A 17,459-nucleotide genomic window follows, 5' to 3' on the forward strand; every position below is an offset into this window, starting at 1 on the left:
TTATATCGAAGACTGCATTGTCCATGTCGACATTAAAGGGGCTCCGAGAAAATCTCGCCATAGCTGCTCTCGCGAAAGGTCTCGTGGCTGCCGCGAGATGCAGCAAATTTGTTTTTCGAAATTCTGTTCGCTCTTCTCTTGGCTTGTTGCTCGAATATGCTCTCCTCGCGCGACTAGACTTACGAGCCCGACTGACCTGTAGGTATTGTTCAGTCGGTTTCGGAGGGTCTCGTCGCGATCAACGATTCATCTTCCACCCAAAATTCTCCCTATACCGAGATCGGCACCACTCCGCATCAAATCTATATTACCGAGAAGGCGAGTTTGGAGAACAGTCGCTCATGTTCAAGGGTTCACTGCATTGAAAAGAGATTGGATATGGTCGAAATGATGGTACAAACGTGAGCGCCTATCCGCGAGATCACGTACCTGGAGGCTTCATCGATCTGAAAGTGATAAATTGGAAACATAATACATCGAAAAGATCACGTGAGTGTGGAAATTTGACACACCCGACTACACACAAACTCACTCACAAAGTAGTCAGCCTGTATTTTTCTCTCATCCGTCGTAGGCACCTGAATGTGCTTGAGTTGTCCATGTCATGATGACCATGGCCAGAACAGCACAACATACGCCAAAAGTTGGCATCTGAGGTCAAGCATGCATCCAATCATAATAATGTACTTCCATTAAAACAATCTGATTTTTTTTTGTTCCCTTTCAGAATTTATTAATAGTTTCCAAGGACACTCAAACAGGATTTGTATCAGGTACCTGTTCTTTATTGCCAAAACGAAGCAAAATGATTCTGCTGGTTTTCAAGAACTTTAAAAGCTAAAGATATATACATAGCCACTATGATAAATCGATAGTTGTCGCCCTCATGATTTGCTGTAGTATTGTGGCTACAACGCGCTTATTGTACATCTTATATAGCCTATAGGTCGATGGCGTCCGAGCAGATTCGATCATACAATAGGAGCGATGAAATTGCGTCGCCCTGATGTGGTACCTACGCTGACTGTTCGCCAGCTTGAGCTGTTCAGGTGCTGAAGGGAGCAACTAACTCAGCTTTCTGCTGTATTACTTTTCTCAATGTAAACAAAAGAAATAGGGCTGGATAGTCACGTGGTTACAATTTAAAAGGGAAGTAACAATCGCCAACTCAATTAGGGGTGGAGTGTGCTTGTCATGACAATGCCGAGACCCTATATTTGAGTCTGGCCGAGGCCAAGAACACAAGGGAAAACTAACACTGGTCTCAAAGTGTTCTGACTGACAACCACAGAAATATAACACCCTGACATGCACCCGCCAAATAACAGCACACCCCGGCTTATTTTAACCTCATGTTCAGAGGAAGAATCGTGGAGGAAGACAAGAACTGACCCTACACCCTTAACTTTTCGTGGCGCATTCAGATAGAAAGTAACAGCAACAATACTCACTGCATAGTGAACAGAGACAGCGATGAACAAGATGAGAGAGATAGATTAGACCATGCAATGAGTAGGTGGCGCCACGTCAATCCTTTGATGATGTCCTGATTGAAGTCCAGTCTTTTGTCGGCTGCTCGAAACGAGGAGATGACCAGATTTATATTTTTTTACAAAAGTAACAGCAGTTTCAAACGAGGAACCTGTATGACTCCCTTGTCAAGTCAGAACTCACAGTCGCCAACTCACTACAAGTACTCACTGCTGCATGTTACTCACAGTGCAAACATCAACATAAAACGTGTTAACGAAAACCCTGTAAACAAGAAAATAAGTATTTACTCTCATAAAGAAAAATTACGAAACGTGCCTGTTTGAGACTGGTGATTGTTTTGTCTTTCTGGACGATAACATAAAGAATCCATTCCTACCTCTTGGAGGATTTCCCTGTTGAGGACGAGCGCGGACTGTCGAGTCTCCCAGGTCCGTAAAACTGAACGCCGTGTTGTTCATAATGTCTGGAAGATTGCGATGTTTATACTATGACTGCACACTGACACACTGACACACTGACACACTGACACACTGACACACTGACACACTGTCACACTGGCACACTGTCACACTGACACACTGACACACTGGCACACTGGCACACTGTCACACTGACACACTGACACACTGTCACACTGCCACACTGCCACACTACCATACTGCCACACTGACAACGACAGGCTCGAGGGACTTGAAATACTTTCGCAAACAGATGAACGCACAAGATTATCATAGACAAAATAAATAATAGTGGTGATGATGATGATGATGAGGAGGAGGAGGAAGAGGAGGATTGATGATGATGATGATGATAACGATGATGATGATGATGATGATGATGATGGGGAGGGGGGAGGAGGAGGAGGAGGAGGAGGATGATGATGGCAACTTATAACAAGCAGCATCATGAGCAGGAATGACCGCGCTCTCTGCGCAGACCAATAATGATAAATGAAAGATGAAGCCAGTGGACAGGGAGGTATGTACAGGCGAGTTCTGGACTTGCTGAAGCTTATCAGTGAGGTACCGTGGACAGCCAGCATGAAGAGAGTCGCAGTAGTCAAATGGTGTTTGAGATGGACAGAGCATGGCTAATGGAGCTGATCTTCCGGAGCTCATAGTATGCAGCACGACAGATGTGAGAAGGTCATCAAGAGACATGTGAGCAGACATTATGTAACCTCAGTCACGTGCGGACGTAACAAAAGGAACATTGGCATCGCCCACCTGAACAGAGACAGGCAGTCAAGACTAAACTCTGGCTCTCCCTTTTGAAAAAAAAAATAAAGCTTTTGCTTTTTCTCTTTTAGTTTTAACTGACAACGGCAAGCTAAGCAAATCTTTCGTAATGAAGACCGGCGTAAGACAGGGCCGCATATTATCACCGACAATCTTTCTGTTGGTCATAGACTCTAGTATGCGCACGACACCTCACACACACTCACAAACACACCTCACACGTACCTCACACACACGCGCACACACACACACGTCATACACACCTCTCTCATACACACCTCACACACCTCACACACCTCACAGAAACACCTCACACACACACCTCACACACTCACACAGTGCAGTCAGCCCAATAAAGGCCGATGAGCTGCTGTCACACCAGACAGAACTGTGTCGTGGTTGAGTTACGACTGAATGTCAGGGACCAGTATTAGGGACAGGAGGTTGTTGCCCCTGTCTTTCGTTTTGTTAAAAATTATTGCCTTGAATTTAAGAGTGTTGATTGCGTCGTGGTTTCGCGTCAGAACCCGACGTCATTTTATGACGCAAAAAGTGACGTAATTGGATAGAGACGCAGGTGAAAAATATTTTGGAAGAAAGCAGACGGCTGTGAGCAGGGAAGAGAGTCGGATAGAAAGTGTGTGTGGTGTTCGCTTGGGATATTGAGTGTGTATCGATCCCTGCTAGTTAATCTGTGTGGTGCCGGGAGTATCTGTGTGATTTCCTGGAGTATATTTGTGGTGCCGGGAGTATCTGTGTGATTTCCTGGAGTATATTTGTGGTGCCGGGAGTATCTGTGTGATTTCCTGGAGTGTATTTGAGGTGCCGGGAATTTATTTGTGGTGCCTGGGTCATGTGTTGACCCCTAGCAAATATATTTTGAGTCGTCTGTAGGTGTCTGCCGAGTCAACACCTGTTATTAATAAGCATTGGAACGAATATGTGGTTGCCTCAAGTCGTTTGTGTGGGTGGATATCAGTCGAGTGTGAGTAACTAAGACCATAATGAAATATTCAGAAACATATGACAGTTCGTAGAATATAGATATGGACATGTGTATGCCGTCGCAGTGACAGCAAGAAAACTGTAGAATTGCAGATCGCTGTGTGGAAGATCTGTAAGAGAACTGTTTGGGGATGAAGATCGCTGTGTGGAAGATCTACTGACTATATATGTTATTATATTTAGTTGATGTTGGATTGATTTAAAGTTATTTTTATTTCCACGACAAATCTTTGTGCTTTATGTTTGAAAGAATACGCAAGGGAACGCGTGCGTGTTGAGAGAGTGAGAAAGAGATTTTATAAAAGCGCGTTCATGACACTGAAGGTACGGCACACGCTGTGACACACACACACCAGCAACGTGCAAGCGATATACTGTACATGTACCCGAGGTGAGTAACGGGTGGGGACTAAGGGTACCGAAGGGAAACACGATAGTGGCAACACAGCGGAGTGTCTCGTTATATCACTTCATGTGTTCGTCAGGGAACAAAGCTGTCTTGCAATCTCAGCTGTGATACAGGAGCGCACTGGAGCAGGGTAGGAGGGTGTGAGAGACAGCAGGCACCCGGCACAGAAACCACCCGCAGTCTGCAGCCACGTGATGAGACATCGACACGCATACTGATAATAGTACAGATGAACAGCGGGAATAAAGATAATAAAGATACAGATAAACAGGCACACACACACGCACACACACGTACACGCACACACAGGTAACACGTGTGGTAGTTACACACACCACCTACAAGTGAGAAGCGGTAACACATTACAGCTTACGATAAATGTTATTCTTCTGGTCAAGTGTCGACTAAACCTTGCCCACTGTGTTCATGTTTGTCTAATGTTGTTGTTTACCTTTAAAGGAAACCTTTGCTAAACAGAGATTACACAACGCGCTCAATAATAAATACATGTGACTAGCGACAGTGTAGAGGGCGCTGCTATCAGCACTACAGAACATGTAACATAGACGGAGGTTGTCCATACCTTTCATGTCCCCATCTAAACTCCCCTCAGTAGTGTATTCCCCACTCCCCATCGTATCTCCCCTGACAGCAGATGGGAGGCAACCTTAGAGACTCCTCATACTCTCGTCCTATCCCACACCCTCGAGGGGTCTAGCTAGGGAGTGGGCATCACGCAGGCAGAGAAAATGGACAAAGGTGATAGTCACTGAGCCATTTAGAGGTTCTCTGTAATACTTTACTCAACATTTGTCTGTTTTTGTAGTTTTTCTCATCTTTGACAGAAGGGCCCACAACAAATTTCGCTATATACTAAACCTTAAGTTGCTGTAAGCAGTCTACGGATTTAAAAAAAACAACTAAAGAGGCCAAGTTGAAAAACAATTTCTCCATCTAACGGCAGCCAGTACTTTCTGTTTAGCAAACACTAAACTACACTCAGGTGACTTACCTTTGTCAGAGCTCGCGGGTGTAAAGACACAAACTTCAGTCAGCCCCGCGCCCAGGTTTTCAGACAAGATACAAAGTTTCATCTGAGCCTTGAAGAAACCTTTCGACACTAAGATTGCTTTACAAGCGACTATTGGATTCCCACAATTAATGAAACTTAACCCCTTCACTGTCAGCCAAGCGGACAGCCTTAAATACAACTTGTTAAACATGTGCTGTCGACATTTCACGCTTTAGGAGAAATACTGAAACATCAAAATGTTCTACAAACACAGTGTCACGTGGTACCTTAATGAGGCAGTAATCATCGTGTAATTAGTGTCTAGGTGGCTTGTCGACAAGCCCAAGGGCCTTTAGTCAAGAAAGGGTTAGTGTATGTGCCAGTGTACAGGTGGTGTGGGAGGTCGGAGCGCTGACGTGTTATACTTGGAAGACAGCCTTAAGTGGTTACAGTCGGCCAAGCGAGACCAGCGGCTGGCACTACCTGTGAGAGGACTGGCACTACCTGTGAGAGGACTGGCACTACCTGTGAGAGGACTGGCACTACCTGTGAGAGGACTGGCACTACCTGTGAGAGGACATTCGACACCAAGGCCAGAAGTCGTCGTTCTCAAGAGAAGAGAACTTCTGCTGGGTTCGGCCGCACTCCAAAGGACTGGAGAACTTTGCATAAAGGTTGTGTTTGGTCAAAGGCTGTACGTACGTGGCATTGCAGTCGTGGAGACACCACGTGTGTGCCTGGACTGGGACAGACTCGACTCTGTGTCGCCGGAGAGCAGTGGTCGTTCTCTGACGAGGTTGGCAGGTCGGGCGAGAGGGACGACGGTCACGCGGAGCAACACTTTCGAGGGCAAGTCATCGGTGTGCCGTGACTGTCGGCTAAAAACCAGGAATACTGCCTTCCACCTTTTTAGCAGCCAAGGATTTACTTGCTTTTGGAAAGCGAAAGTCTTATTGAAGCTAGGACCACTTATAGACACCCACTTGTCCGGTGGAGGAGGTTAGGACTCATAAAGAAATGCGATGTTTATCTGTCACGTGACATTTCGTCTTCTTTGTGTCTCTTCAATTTTGTTTAGGGAATCTCTGTCGCTCTATCTCTAATGTCTCTGTCTCGCCATTCTTTGTCCTCTCCTACTCTTCTTCGCTTTTTTCCTCCCCTTACATGTGTTACAACGGTTGAGAGACCATATGTCAACATATTTGCTTATGCTTCTGTTACTTTCATTTATTGATGAATAAGTTAATAGAAATACTACTGGTAACAACGACGATCATGATGATGATCACGATGATTTTGTAACGTCACGCGACTGCCATGTCATTGTGGTATGTGTTGATTGTAGGTGGCCACCATCTTGAAAGTCACGTGACTAGGTCACGCAACTCATTATATTGCATCACATGACGTGTAAAGGAATTTCGGGTTGTTTACGTAAGTCAACATGGAGTCTGTCAGAAAGGGACTCGGTCCGGTGAACATTGACCGACACCGCTGGGTAGCATTGAGAGACACACTGTCTGAGTGAACAGACCTACAGGCTGAGGGCAGGAAGACCGGGAGGATTGTTTACCGTCCGCCATTAGCACATCACTGCCCTGGGTGTATATAGTTCTCTGCAGTGTCTTCCTAAGTGATTGCAATATTCAAGTTTGATCAAACATTGGTTTCATCTGCCAGATACGAGTAATGCATTCCGTTCAGCTAAAGTTCATGATAAAACTCATTTTTTGTGGATTTTTCAACGAATCTTTGTCTGTCTGTCTGTCTGTCTGTCTGTCTGTCTGTCTGTCTGTCTGTCTGTCTGTCTGTCTGTCTGTCTGTCTGTCTGTCTGTCTGTCTGTCTGTCTGTCTGTCTGTCTCTACGCATTCCTGTCTGTGTCTCTTACATTTTGTTCGTGTATCTGCTTTGGTGTCAGCCCCAACCCCTGTGACTTTAGGGTTTTGCCCTCATTTCCCGTGTAGTTAATTAGACTCCATTTTTTAACCCTCATTACTGTCTACCGTCCAAAGTCATGTTCTAAAACCTACATTAGTTACTGTCGTTTCGCCTTACAGGCTAAAGCTGGCTCTTGAATTTTCTGTGATCATATCACGTGATGTGCACGTTCTTACCTTTCTACTGTCCGGACAGGTCCCACCTTACAGTTGACAGTCGCTCCATGTAAATAACAAGATAGTCACAAACGCTCTCTTTACTTTTTATTTCTTAAAGATCACTTAATATTAAATTCTGTGTGCCTATCTTTCTTCATATATAAATACACACACACACACCTGCTAAAAGAGCAAATGTGTTGATAAGATAGTAAGAACTAACGATGACATAATTCAATCAAGGTATTGACAGATACACAGAAATTAAACAAAAATGTCAAAACGTTTAACACACAGTCGCTTCAAAACACTGTTAATTTAATCATAAATGTAGAATGAATCAAAATGGAAGGAACAGCTAGGTGTTAGGATTAATGAAACAACAGATGGTATGAATAAAGCCGAGAACTTGCCCTTGGTGTAGGCAGGATATAGTTTGACCCTGATTGATATTTCAGTGCTCACAGTAAATATATTTGCTTGTGCAGTGGACAGAAGCTCAACAACACACAAACAAACCTTTGACTGTTGAGCTTACATCAGGACTTTATGGCTGGAGTATGAAGGGTGAGATCGTGCTTTTGGCAGAAGATAGCAAAGCCGTAGACCTGGGTAAGAGTTTGATAACAGTTTGTCATCCCGTCTCCATCCTGTGTCACACGTCTTTCACTGCAGGGATGTGACACGTGTGCTTACCGACAGGTAGGACATTCCAAACATCTCAAACATAACTGTCATGTGTTTGGGAGGTGTGGGGTAGATGGGTGTGTGTGTGTGTGTAGGTATGTGTGTGTGGTGTATGTAGTGTGTGTGGTTAGTGTTGTGTGCGTGGTATGTGTAGTGTGTTTGTGTGTGTGTGTGTGTGTGTGTGTGTGTAGGTGTTTCGCTCTTTCGCTGATGGGTGCTCATGTGAACAGTTTAAATTTTTTGCAGAAAGTCAATGGCGTCTTGGATCCAGTGAAGATAAAACGGAACGGAAGCATACACGCCCGGTTTGAGTATATCTCCGCATCCATACCCGTAGGACACGACCCCGAGGATTGTGTAACGCTCCGCTGACTCTGTTCCCAGGTTGGCAAAGAGAGGGCCTTCCAGAGTCCCCCTGCAAAATACCACAACAATATTTTCCCACCGTTTCCAAACGTTCCCATGTCAAAGAAGTAGAATGTTAAGTTTTCTATGGACGTTCGCTTTAATATTATATTAAATATTGACATGTATCGAATAGCTTGCCTGAACAACCCGTTTGCTAAAACGTTAGTGATGTCATCATTGGTGTTTAATTTTTAGCAACAATGCGACTTTCTGTCTTGTAGTTTGGTTTAACTTTAATGAAAGCTTAATGATTACAAACCACCTAAACCTGTGTCCTGGACATTTTCTCACCTGACAAGAGTCTTTTTCGTCTAAATCGTCATCCATTGCACAGAAAGTTCCGTTTGGCAGGAAGTAAATATCGTTGTTTACGATGTAATTAATTATAAACACGCCGTGACACTCGTCTAGGTCTAAGAGAGACAGCTCGACACTCTGTAGCACTGCAGGAAATCTCCTTAGCCCTGCTGCAAAAGTTTCCATAAAAAACCAATTAAACATTGGAACTAAGTGACTCTAATACATCTACATAAATTCATACTAGTGCGGCGGTGATGAAAGACCACGAATAAATAGTTGAAAACAAATGAATATAAAAAGAAAAAGTGATGTAAAGATATATTAAAACACCATCGCTAATAATGTCAACTCTAACCCACGCTAAGCTTGGATATCAGTGTTGTCCAGTGTGTGTGCATGCTGTTGTAGGAGAGGCTGGTGACAGTTGGGTGAGAGACGAGGACCCGACATTCGCAAGGCGCGGGTAAAGCAGACGACAGACCAGAGGTACTCCTCATATATCACTCCACCCCGAACTAATGTCTGACATGTGTCTATTCCTACACACCGGTGACAGACAAATTTTCCTAAAGCATCCTTATCTTCATGAGTCTTATTTGACAAAGTCTGGTCGAGCGCTTATGCAAAGCCTTATTTTCTGTGGCACAAAGTAGCCTGGTGTGACCTGAGGTGTGACCTGAGGTGTGACCTGAGGTGTGATCTGAGGTGTGATCTGAGGTGTGATCTGAGGTGTGATCTGTGGTGTCATCTGTGGTGTCATCTGTGGTGTGATCTGAGGTGTGATCTGTGGTGTGATCTGAGGTGTGATCTGAGGTGTGATCTGAGGCTGTCACTTACCTTTTGTTGTCCCCCAGCCAGCAACAATACCCAGTTCTGGCAGCCGGGTGTCGGCATCCGGGTGACAAACTTTCATAACCAACTGATTGGGGTGCAGAGACGTGGCAAGTTTCAGCAGAGCGACATCGTTCCCTGTAAAATGAACACTGTGATCTGTTGGAGGGTCCTTCAAGCTATTACCTCCCCAAATGTGGGGAACATTTTGCTTTTTGTTATCGAGGTACATGTCTCCAATAATTATAATACACAAAAAGTAAACAAGACATCCATCAGGTCTGTTCATGGATGTTCACTTTGTGAGAGCAGTGACCATATGTCAATCAGGCATACTTTTGTAAACAAGCCTGATGTTACTTTTGAGCATGCTTTGCTCATGGTGCTGCTTGTGGACGTGGCTCTTGAGAACAAAAAGTTGTGAGAAACATTCGCCAATTAAAAATAAATGTTGCACCTTGCTAAACCTTTTACCGTTTACACACCACAGAATCTCGAGAGAGGAAGACAGAAGCTTAGAGTCAGTAAAAGACTTCTTTAGCAACTTTGTTTTCTGTAAAATCGACTTAATGCTGATCAGGGAGAATGCACATTGCAAACACAAACGTAGAAAAAATGCATTAATATGTAAAATGGTAATAAAAACAAATTGGGGAGACACGCATTTCACAGGGAGGATTTCAAACGTTTCAAAACAAATTCCTATAGTCTTTAAAATGAGGGTAACAGGTGGCCTGTGATATCCAACTTACCAGTACCTAAGAAGTGAGTAATGTAGCCTGTGTGTATTCTCCCTGAAGCGACTTCTACCCGTTGTTCATAATGGTTGACACTCAGGTTAGTTTCCCATTTGCCGGCGATGATCTGAAGGGACGATGTGTTCACCAGTCCAGTAGCTTTGTCAGAGGGCAAACTGCAAACAGTGTTCGTATCCCAGTTAATACATCTTCTATACAGACAGCTCTGTTGTTGTTGGTGTTGTTGTTGTTGTTGTTGGTGATGGTGGTGGTGATACAGCCTTAGTCTTTGTATTATTGTTTGTTTACGATGAGCGTTTAGAGACGATGCAGGTCAAGCAACTACTCACTCCTCAATGCAGTGAGCTGCTGTCAGAATGTGGTCGTAGTCCCAGATGGTGCCGCCGCAGACAAACTCGCCGTTGTTCAACAACATGACTACCCAGGGGAACTCTCCAACATTTACTGGATCGCCGCCGACAATTTTAGCAGCAGGGTAGAGTTGTGATTGGCCACAAATATTGTCTGGTGAATATTCAAAATAGTCCGTGCTCTTAAATGTAGCAACCTATAATAATACTTCCCGTATAAGGATAAATGTTTTAACGGAATGTACACTGCCATCATCATCATCATCATCATCATCATCATCATCATCAATCATCAATCATCAATCATCAATCATCATCAATCATCATCATCATCATCATCATCAAGCTACAGTAAGAGACTATTTCACTGACTAGATATGGAGGTGGGAGCTTTGGGGTCTGTGGTTGTGTTGTTGTGCAGTTTGTTGATGTCGTTGTTGTGGCTGATGTTGGCCACACAGGGTTTGTCTTGCATGCGTGTGTAGCCCTCGTCGTAGAGTCTTTCCACTTCGATCTCTGTCATATCTTCACAGGTCAAGTACAGGTTAAAGAGGAATAGTATGTGATCATTCAGTTCTCTGAAAATAAATCATGTGTACAAGTTGTCAGTGTAGGGAGGTGTTTTCTCTCCACAACAATGTAAACATATCATCTACAAGTTAAATGTTTTAACTTTACTGCCGACACAAATTTATTATACTGAACTAAGGCTCTAAAAAGATCATGATGACAATTGATGACATCTTTAGCTATCATCTACATTGTGTGAATCTACAGAAGCCGATAAAGCTGTGTGTTTTATTTACTTACACCATGTTAGTCACTTGTGCCTTGATACACGACGAACCTGAGCCGCTCTCGAAGATCATGTCCACCTGTGGAGCACATTCACAAAACGAGAGAAACATATTTTTGCTGGCACCTGCTAAATTGTGTTCAATTTAATTCCTCTTAAAAAACCGAGGAGTTTATGTCTGTATATCTGTGGAAGGTTGTTATTCTCATAAAACTAATATTATGTGGTTAGCTGTCTCTAAAAAAGATGAGAGGACACAAAAGTTTCATCCTCGTTCTTGCTTTGATTTATATTATTTCCTGGATTTAAACTGGCACAAAGACACTTAGGGGCAGAGACAGAGACAGAGACAGAGACGTGCACACAGGCGGATTCAAAAAACAAAAGAGAGAGGGAGAGAGACAATTGTAACAAGAGAAAGGAAAAGAATGGAAACAACAAATTATTCAGTTACCAACCCAGTATTCAGCTTTGATGTGAGTTTCCTCGTACATTTCACTGCTTGTGTTCTTCAGTTCAGATGACCAAGGCCAAAAAAATACAATCACCATGGAAAACTCTGCTTCTGCATCAATGGAGTTTAGGCATAACACTTTTATTGCTCGCAAAATAAGAGAGAACATGTAGTGGACAAACTGGGTACACGCATTTTAAATAGAATAATTTGTTCTGTTGAAGCAGTTTATAAGAAGAATTATAAATGCTACATTATGAGCTAATACTGGGTATAAATTAAATATTTAATGACATGTCATTTGATGACATATGTTAGTCATATTGTCACAAGCTTAACATTCACCTACAACTCACCTTCAGCGAAGTGAGGCTCAGCACGAGGTAATGAAGGAAGACATTCTTTGTCTGCCTTTGCGTCTGCCTTTGTGCTGCCTTTTGCTATGGAGTTTCAGAAAGAAAACATATTCATGGAAGCTAAATGAGACTTTTACAATTTGAATGAATGTCTTAGAATAAGCAGCACAGCCTGGTGCAAGCACTATACAACTCGTGTGCTGCGCCCTCCCCCTTGGCACTCGTGGCATGCTGCACAATGGCACCGGATGTCCCCGCACAATGCCAGGCCAGCAACATCCACCCCACACCTTGTGACCCCAAGTGTCCCCCCTGCAGCTGTCACATGAGCCACCTGTAAGGCCTCACACCTTAGGGCTTAGGGGCTCTGGAACAATCACTTCTTTCTTGTCAGCCCCGCTGGTCACGTGGGCGCCTGCTTGGTTGCACCCGGGGCTGCAGCTCAGGCACACACCTGCTGACGATACTGGACAATGATGGCGAAGGATAAAAAGGACCGTAATGGGTGGACGAATGAAGTGACGAGAGAAGACGAAGATGAAAAGCCCGCTCGGCTCGTGATAAGTCGATCGGTCGGAACCAAAAGGAGCCGTTTGGCAGGGCCACAGACTGACACCATGGAGGACGACTGTGCAAAGGGGTAGAGACGCGCCAAACACCTGTGTGTGGTCAGAGGAGGAGGGCGTTTTTCGGTGACGAGAACACAGCAGATGTGCGAGGACCATGCGAGCAGACGACACGTGACGACAAGCTCCTTGTCTGTTCGCAGGTCAGAGCCTTGGGGCTCGTGAGACGGGTAGAATTACACGGGTAGAATTACACGGGTAGAATTACACGGGTAGAATTACACGGGTAGAATTACACGGGTAGAGTTGTCGCCCTATGTGACCCGTTTTCCCTCATTCGTGCGCATTCACCTAACGACAGGCTAGCAAAGTACGAGGAGAAAACACGAAAACAAACAAAACAAATCGCTGACACGTGACTTATTTCATGTCAGATCTTCAGCAGGACGACCGCCAGCTCGTGGATTCCGCCATAGCTTCCGTTGGTTTGTATGAAATCTTGGCTAACGGACCTGAAGGAGTAGACAGGTCGTCCTGTGCAGACCTGCTCCCTGTGGCCCAGTACAGGTGTGAATGGCGGGCCCTGTCAGCTTTCATCTCTGTCGCTGTTAACCCTCACCCTAACCCTCACCCTCACACTCACCCTAACCCAGAGACCTCTGCTTACTTGTCATCACTGCATTTTAAAGCATTCTAAAGAATGTTATCAGTGTGTGACAGCTGGTGACTTAGTAATAAAGTTTCTTGATAACTTGACCTTTCTAAATGAACTCTGTCCCTAAACTGATTTCCTTTATCAGCAGGAAATACTTTTCTTTCATTGAAGTCTCTTTCTGCTAGCACCTTGAGGTTAAACACAAGATAAGGGAATCGCATCTATTTGCACATCCTGCATTTCTACTGCATTTCGACCAGTGCTACTGCACTTGATTACATGAACAGTAGCAAGAATTGATGTCAACAGAAAGTTACACAAACGTAATAAATCTGAAAACACGTGACTGGCAAACCTACATTAACAAGAATAACATGTACATGCAAAATGGCTGACTACCCGTGGTGCCTAGCGCATGACGTCATGAAGGACAGCTTACATTCAACTTGTTTGCTGTCTGTTTATAGCTTAGCAGTACAAAATACTATTTTCAAAATAATTCACTTATGTTTGGCTGTGCTTAGAAGCAAAGAACTCACTGGCAAAGTGAACTGAGATGCCGATGACCATGGCCAGAAGAGCGAGAAAAAAGCATCCGACAGCCAGGTGACGCCATGACAGTCCCTTGATGAATGTTCTTACTGATCTCCCTTCAAGAGAACCTGTTTAATGTATTAAAATTATAATCACGTGACATGGCAGTAGAGACACGTGTTTTTATTAGTAACAAGTCCAGCGACAGGAACATAAAATACAAACTTTCTACTGCTACCTAAGTAGTGAATACCTGAATCCTAGCATCAAATAAAACTTTTTTCAAGTTTTCTGCAGGATGGTTAACGGAGTGATGTTTAACACAAACAATGCAATGTAGATAGTATACCTTCATTTCCTAACCAAGAGCCTTACCTCCTGGTCCTTGTTCCCCGCCAATGGTGACTGTGGAGCCTGTGAGGTCCGTGAAGTTGTTGTACGGCTGGCTGCTCATGGTATCTAGGTAACAAGCACAAAGTTCACTCGTGGCTCCAATGCCATAACAACATTCAAGGAATAAGCCTGTCTGTCTGTCATCTCTTCCACACACTCGTCAATAAATAGTTCTTTGATATTAATACATTCATAGACCTAACCCGATCACAACAGACTTGCTGTACACATTGTATAGGAATGTTCTCTCGTGAAATGAAATCATTTTTTTCAACACTTTATTGACACACGTTCAGTATATATTTAAATATATAAAGCAGACTCACAGTCACACACTCACACTCACACTCACACTCGAATGCTCAAAAAGTATTCGTGTTTTTTTTTAAATCATATCATACTGTTGACGGTGTCACAAACGCAATCTAAATTCGATGATTAATAAAAAGGGTTCAACAACCTGCCTATCAATTATTTAATCAACGAAATCTGCGGTGACCTGATTAGTATTTTGTATAATTATAAAATACATTGTTTAAACTGAGCAACCGATCCTACAAACAACTACTTTCTGTGTACAAAGCAGTCTGGGTACAATGGTCAGGTGGCAAACTTACCCCAGTGGTGCACTGACAGACGAAATCACTGAGTCACTCACTCACTCACAGTTGTATCCTGACTAAGGGACTGTCAGGTGAGGTCTGTGGACTGTTCCCTGAATGCACCGGGACTTGAATTCCCTTCCTACAGGTAGGTTAACCTCTTCACTGTCACTGTGTGCTTAAATAACATTACAGTGAAATATTATAGCATTAAATCATCTCAAATGCAATCTTCGGTATTTCTGGAATCAACTTTTAAGCTTACCTGCTAAAATGTCCAGTAAATATATTTATGTTTGCTAAAAAAATACATAAAAGCGTTTTATTTTTACTATTCTCCATATTTTCACTCTGCAGTATCTTAATATATTTATGATATTTAAGAAGACAAAGACATACAGCAAACATTCAAACTTAATTTTTTCTTAGTCTCAAATTGCACTGTCACAATTAGTGTCATTATCTGGCTGCAGACATTCTGTGAGGATTGCTACATACAAAGTTAAATACCAAATCGTCAAGCTCCATCAGTCAGTAAAATATTTCACATCCACTGCTTCAAAGTAGGCGAGAGAAGGCGAGAGGGCAGACAGGTATATGAATGTATTAATATCAAAGAACTATTTATTGACGAGAGTGGGGAAGAGATGACAGACAGACAAACTGATGAGCCCTTGCTGTGTACCAGCACTGAAGCATCCTGGTCGGTTGGATGGCTGGTTTGGTGGGAGAGTGATTCCCCCTAAAGCTGACTACACACTGTGAGGACAGAGGGAGTGAAGTACCCACAGAATACCACCCTGCCAATAGTCGGGTTTTTGGTGTAACCTGCTTCGGTACTTTTTACTCGGAGACTTACCTTGGCATCAAAAATACCTGTAATACAACTCTTGTCTTGTGAACTACAGGACTACCCTTCAGTGTTCCAATCTGAGGTTATCGTTCTATTTTTAAATAAGACTCAATATTGATGACAGATTTCACTGCACAGCAACATGTCAGCAGCCAATGGGTTAACTACATTAAGTCGTTTGGAGAAACGAAAGTAGAATTCTCGCTAGGGGCCGGGTACTTCACCTGACTTGTCGGGTGGCAGGGTCAATCTCAAGTTTCAATAGTCGGCTGTCTCTCTCTCTACATATTTGTTCTGTCTCACGGGTACCTTGCTTATCTGCCTTGAGTGTTTGAATTGTGTGTAACCCTCTTTCTTCCCCGTCTTTCTGTTTCGGGTTTTAACACGAATTTTCGAATCTCAAGGTTATAAGAACCCTATTCTTTGGAATAAATGCCTTGCTTATTCATATTTAGGTTTACTGTTCATACATTGCTATTCAACAAGTAAGGTTTCAATTACTTATAGATGTGTGTATGTATAGATAGATGGAGATACCTATATGCATAGTTACACATTTATCATTATTCATGTCCTTTTTGTAAGAGAGTGTGCTTGACAGCCGTGTTATACTTGGGATTATATTGGATGAAAATGTTCAGTTACCTTTACACTGTTTGTTGAAACAGCTGTTTTGAACTGTAAATATCATAAATATCTCCCCCTTGTCATTAGGACCACGAGTCATTGGCAATAAAGATGTCATGTCATGTCATGTGTGTCAGCACGGTTAAGAGGGTGTGAGTGCAGTGTGTGTACTTCTGCTATATTCTGCTTTTGTCCCTCTTTATATCTTGGCTTTGCTGATAATACATAAACAATAAATAAACTTTACACACACACACTCTCACAGTCACACACTCACACACAGACTCACACACACACCATTTCTATTTTCAAGTGAGTCTAGCTTCACATTTTGCATGAGTGTTTTGCTGCTGATGTCACTGTAGAATAAAAAGTTGTAGGTGAGAGCAAGCATCTGTGGCTGTTCCCTAAATACAGCTGTATCTACATTGATACATCCCACTTATTTTAACTGTTATCCTGATTGTGTTTTCTTGCGGATGAATTATGATGTAACAATCAAAACTTTTAGAAGCTTTAGTCTCATAAACATTACTCACATGACAGTTTTTACTTCTAGTTCATCACCACTGGCACACACACACCTGAAATGTTGTAGAAAGTAGCACAAGCTACTGGCTTGTAGTCAGCTCCACACCTGGCATCGAGTCCGGACTAACAGCTTTAGTAAAAGCTTATATTTTGTCATTGTGTTTGAGATAAGAAATGTGTTTGTAATAGCCAACTAACAACAGTTGCCACACACCACTGTACATGCATCCCACTAAGCAGCATTTGAAATGACTCGTCATCTTGAGAAAACAACACGAGGAACACTTAGCAGTGCGATAAATAAAGTGCATTCAGTCAGGTTCATGTTCTTGCAAATCTTATTTAAATAATCCAGTGATGTGGTCCTAGACAATTGTAGTCCACAGCCTTGGGTGTCGGGGCTCACATCGCTTGTTTTAGTGGAGCAAAGTGGACAAAGTCAAATTTACTGTGCTCATTCATATCCCAAACATATTAAGCTACCCAAAAACTTCAAAAAGATT

The 17,459-nt window shown here is 43.1% G+C and overlaps 1 protein-coding gene across 3 annotated transcripts; it reads right to left on the minus strand.

The window, feature by feature from the left end:
* Positions 1-7,347: 7,347 nt before the first annotated feature.
* LOC112565054 (transmembrane protease serine 11G-like) lies at positions 7,348-17,086 on the minus strand. 3 transcript variants are annotated; one of them, XM_025240297.1, is made up of 12 exons: positions 16,965-17,086; positions 14,326-14,409; positions 13,956-14,078; positions 12,196-12,279; positions 11,844-11,950; positions 11,400-11,464; positions 10,962-11,167; positions 10,569-10,743; positions 10,234-10,394; positions 9,488-9,619; positions 8,642-8,817; positions 7,348-8,357 (listed from the first exon to the last, which is right to left on the minus strand). In XM_025240297.1, exons 2-12 carry the CDS (start codon positions 14,402-14,404, stop codon positions 8,193-8,195), a joined length of 1,473 nt encoding a protein of 490 aa, XP_025096082.1. In that variant the 5' UTR covers positions 14,405-14,409; positions 16,965-17,086; the 3' UTR covers positions 7,348-8,192. The 3 variants fall into 3 exon arrangements, with proteins under 3 accessions (XP_025096082.1, XP_025096083.1, XP_025096081.1); XM_025240298.1 differs by lacking the exon at positions 16,965-17,086 and adding an exon at positions 14,961-15,114 and having other exon boundaries at positions 10,240-10,394; XM_025240296.1 differs by lacking the exon at positions 16,965-17,086 and adding an exon at positions 14,961-15,114.
* Between the last annotated feature and the right edge of the window lie 373 nt (positions 17,087-17,459).

The sequence above is a fragment of the Pomacea canaliculata genome, linkage group LG5, assembly GCF_003073045.1.
Source record: "Pomacea canaliculata isolate SZHN2017 linkage group LG5, ASM307304v1, whole genome shotgun sequence".
Classification (NCBI taxonomy): Eukaryota; Metazoa; Mollusca; class Gastropoda; order Architaenioglossa; family Ampullariidae; genus Pomacea; species Pomacea canaliculata.

Bases quoted from the DNA above. Each gene is read 5' to 3' on its own strand.
- LOC112565054 (XM_025240297.1), bottom strand. From the start codon at position 14,404: ATGAGCAGCCAGCCGTACAACAACTTCACGGACCTCACAGGCTCCACA. The intron at 11,951-12,195 runs GTGAGTTGTAGG...CCATTGATGCAG, and splicing joins TGAGCCTCACTTCGCTGAAG to AAGCAGAGTTTTCCATGGTG. The intron at 10,395-10,568 runs GTGAGTAGTTGC...CACTGTTTGCAG, and splicing joins GCAGCTCACTGCATTGAGGA to TTTGCCCTCTGACAAAGCTA.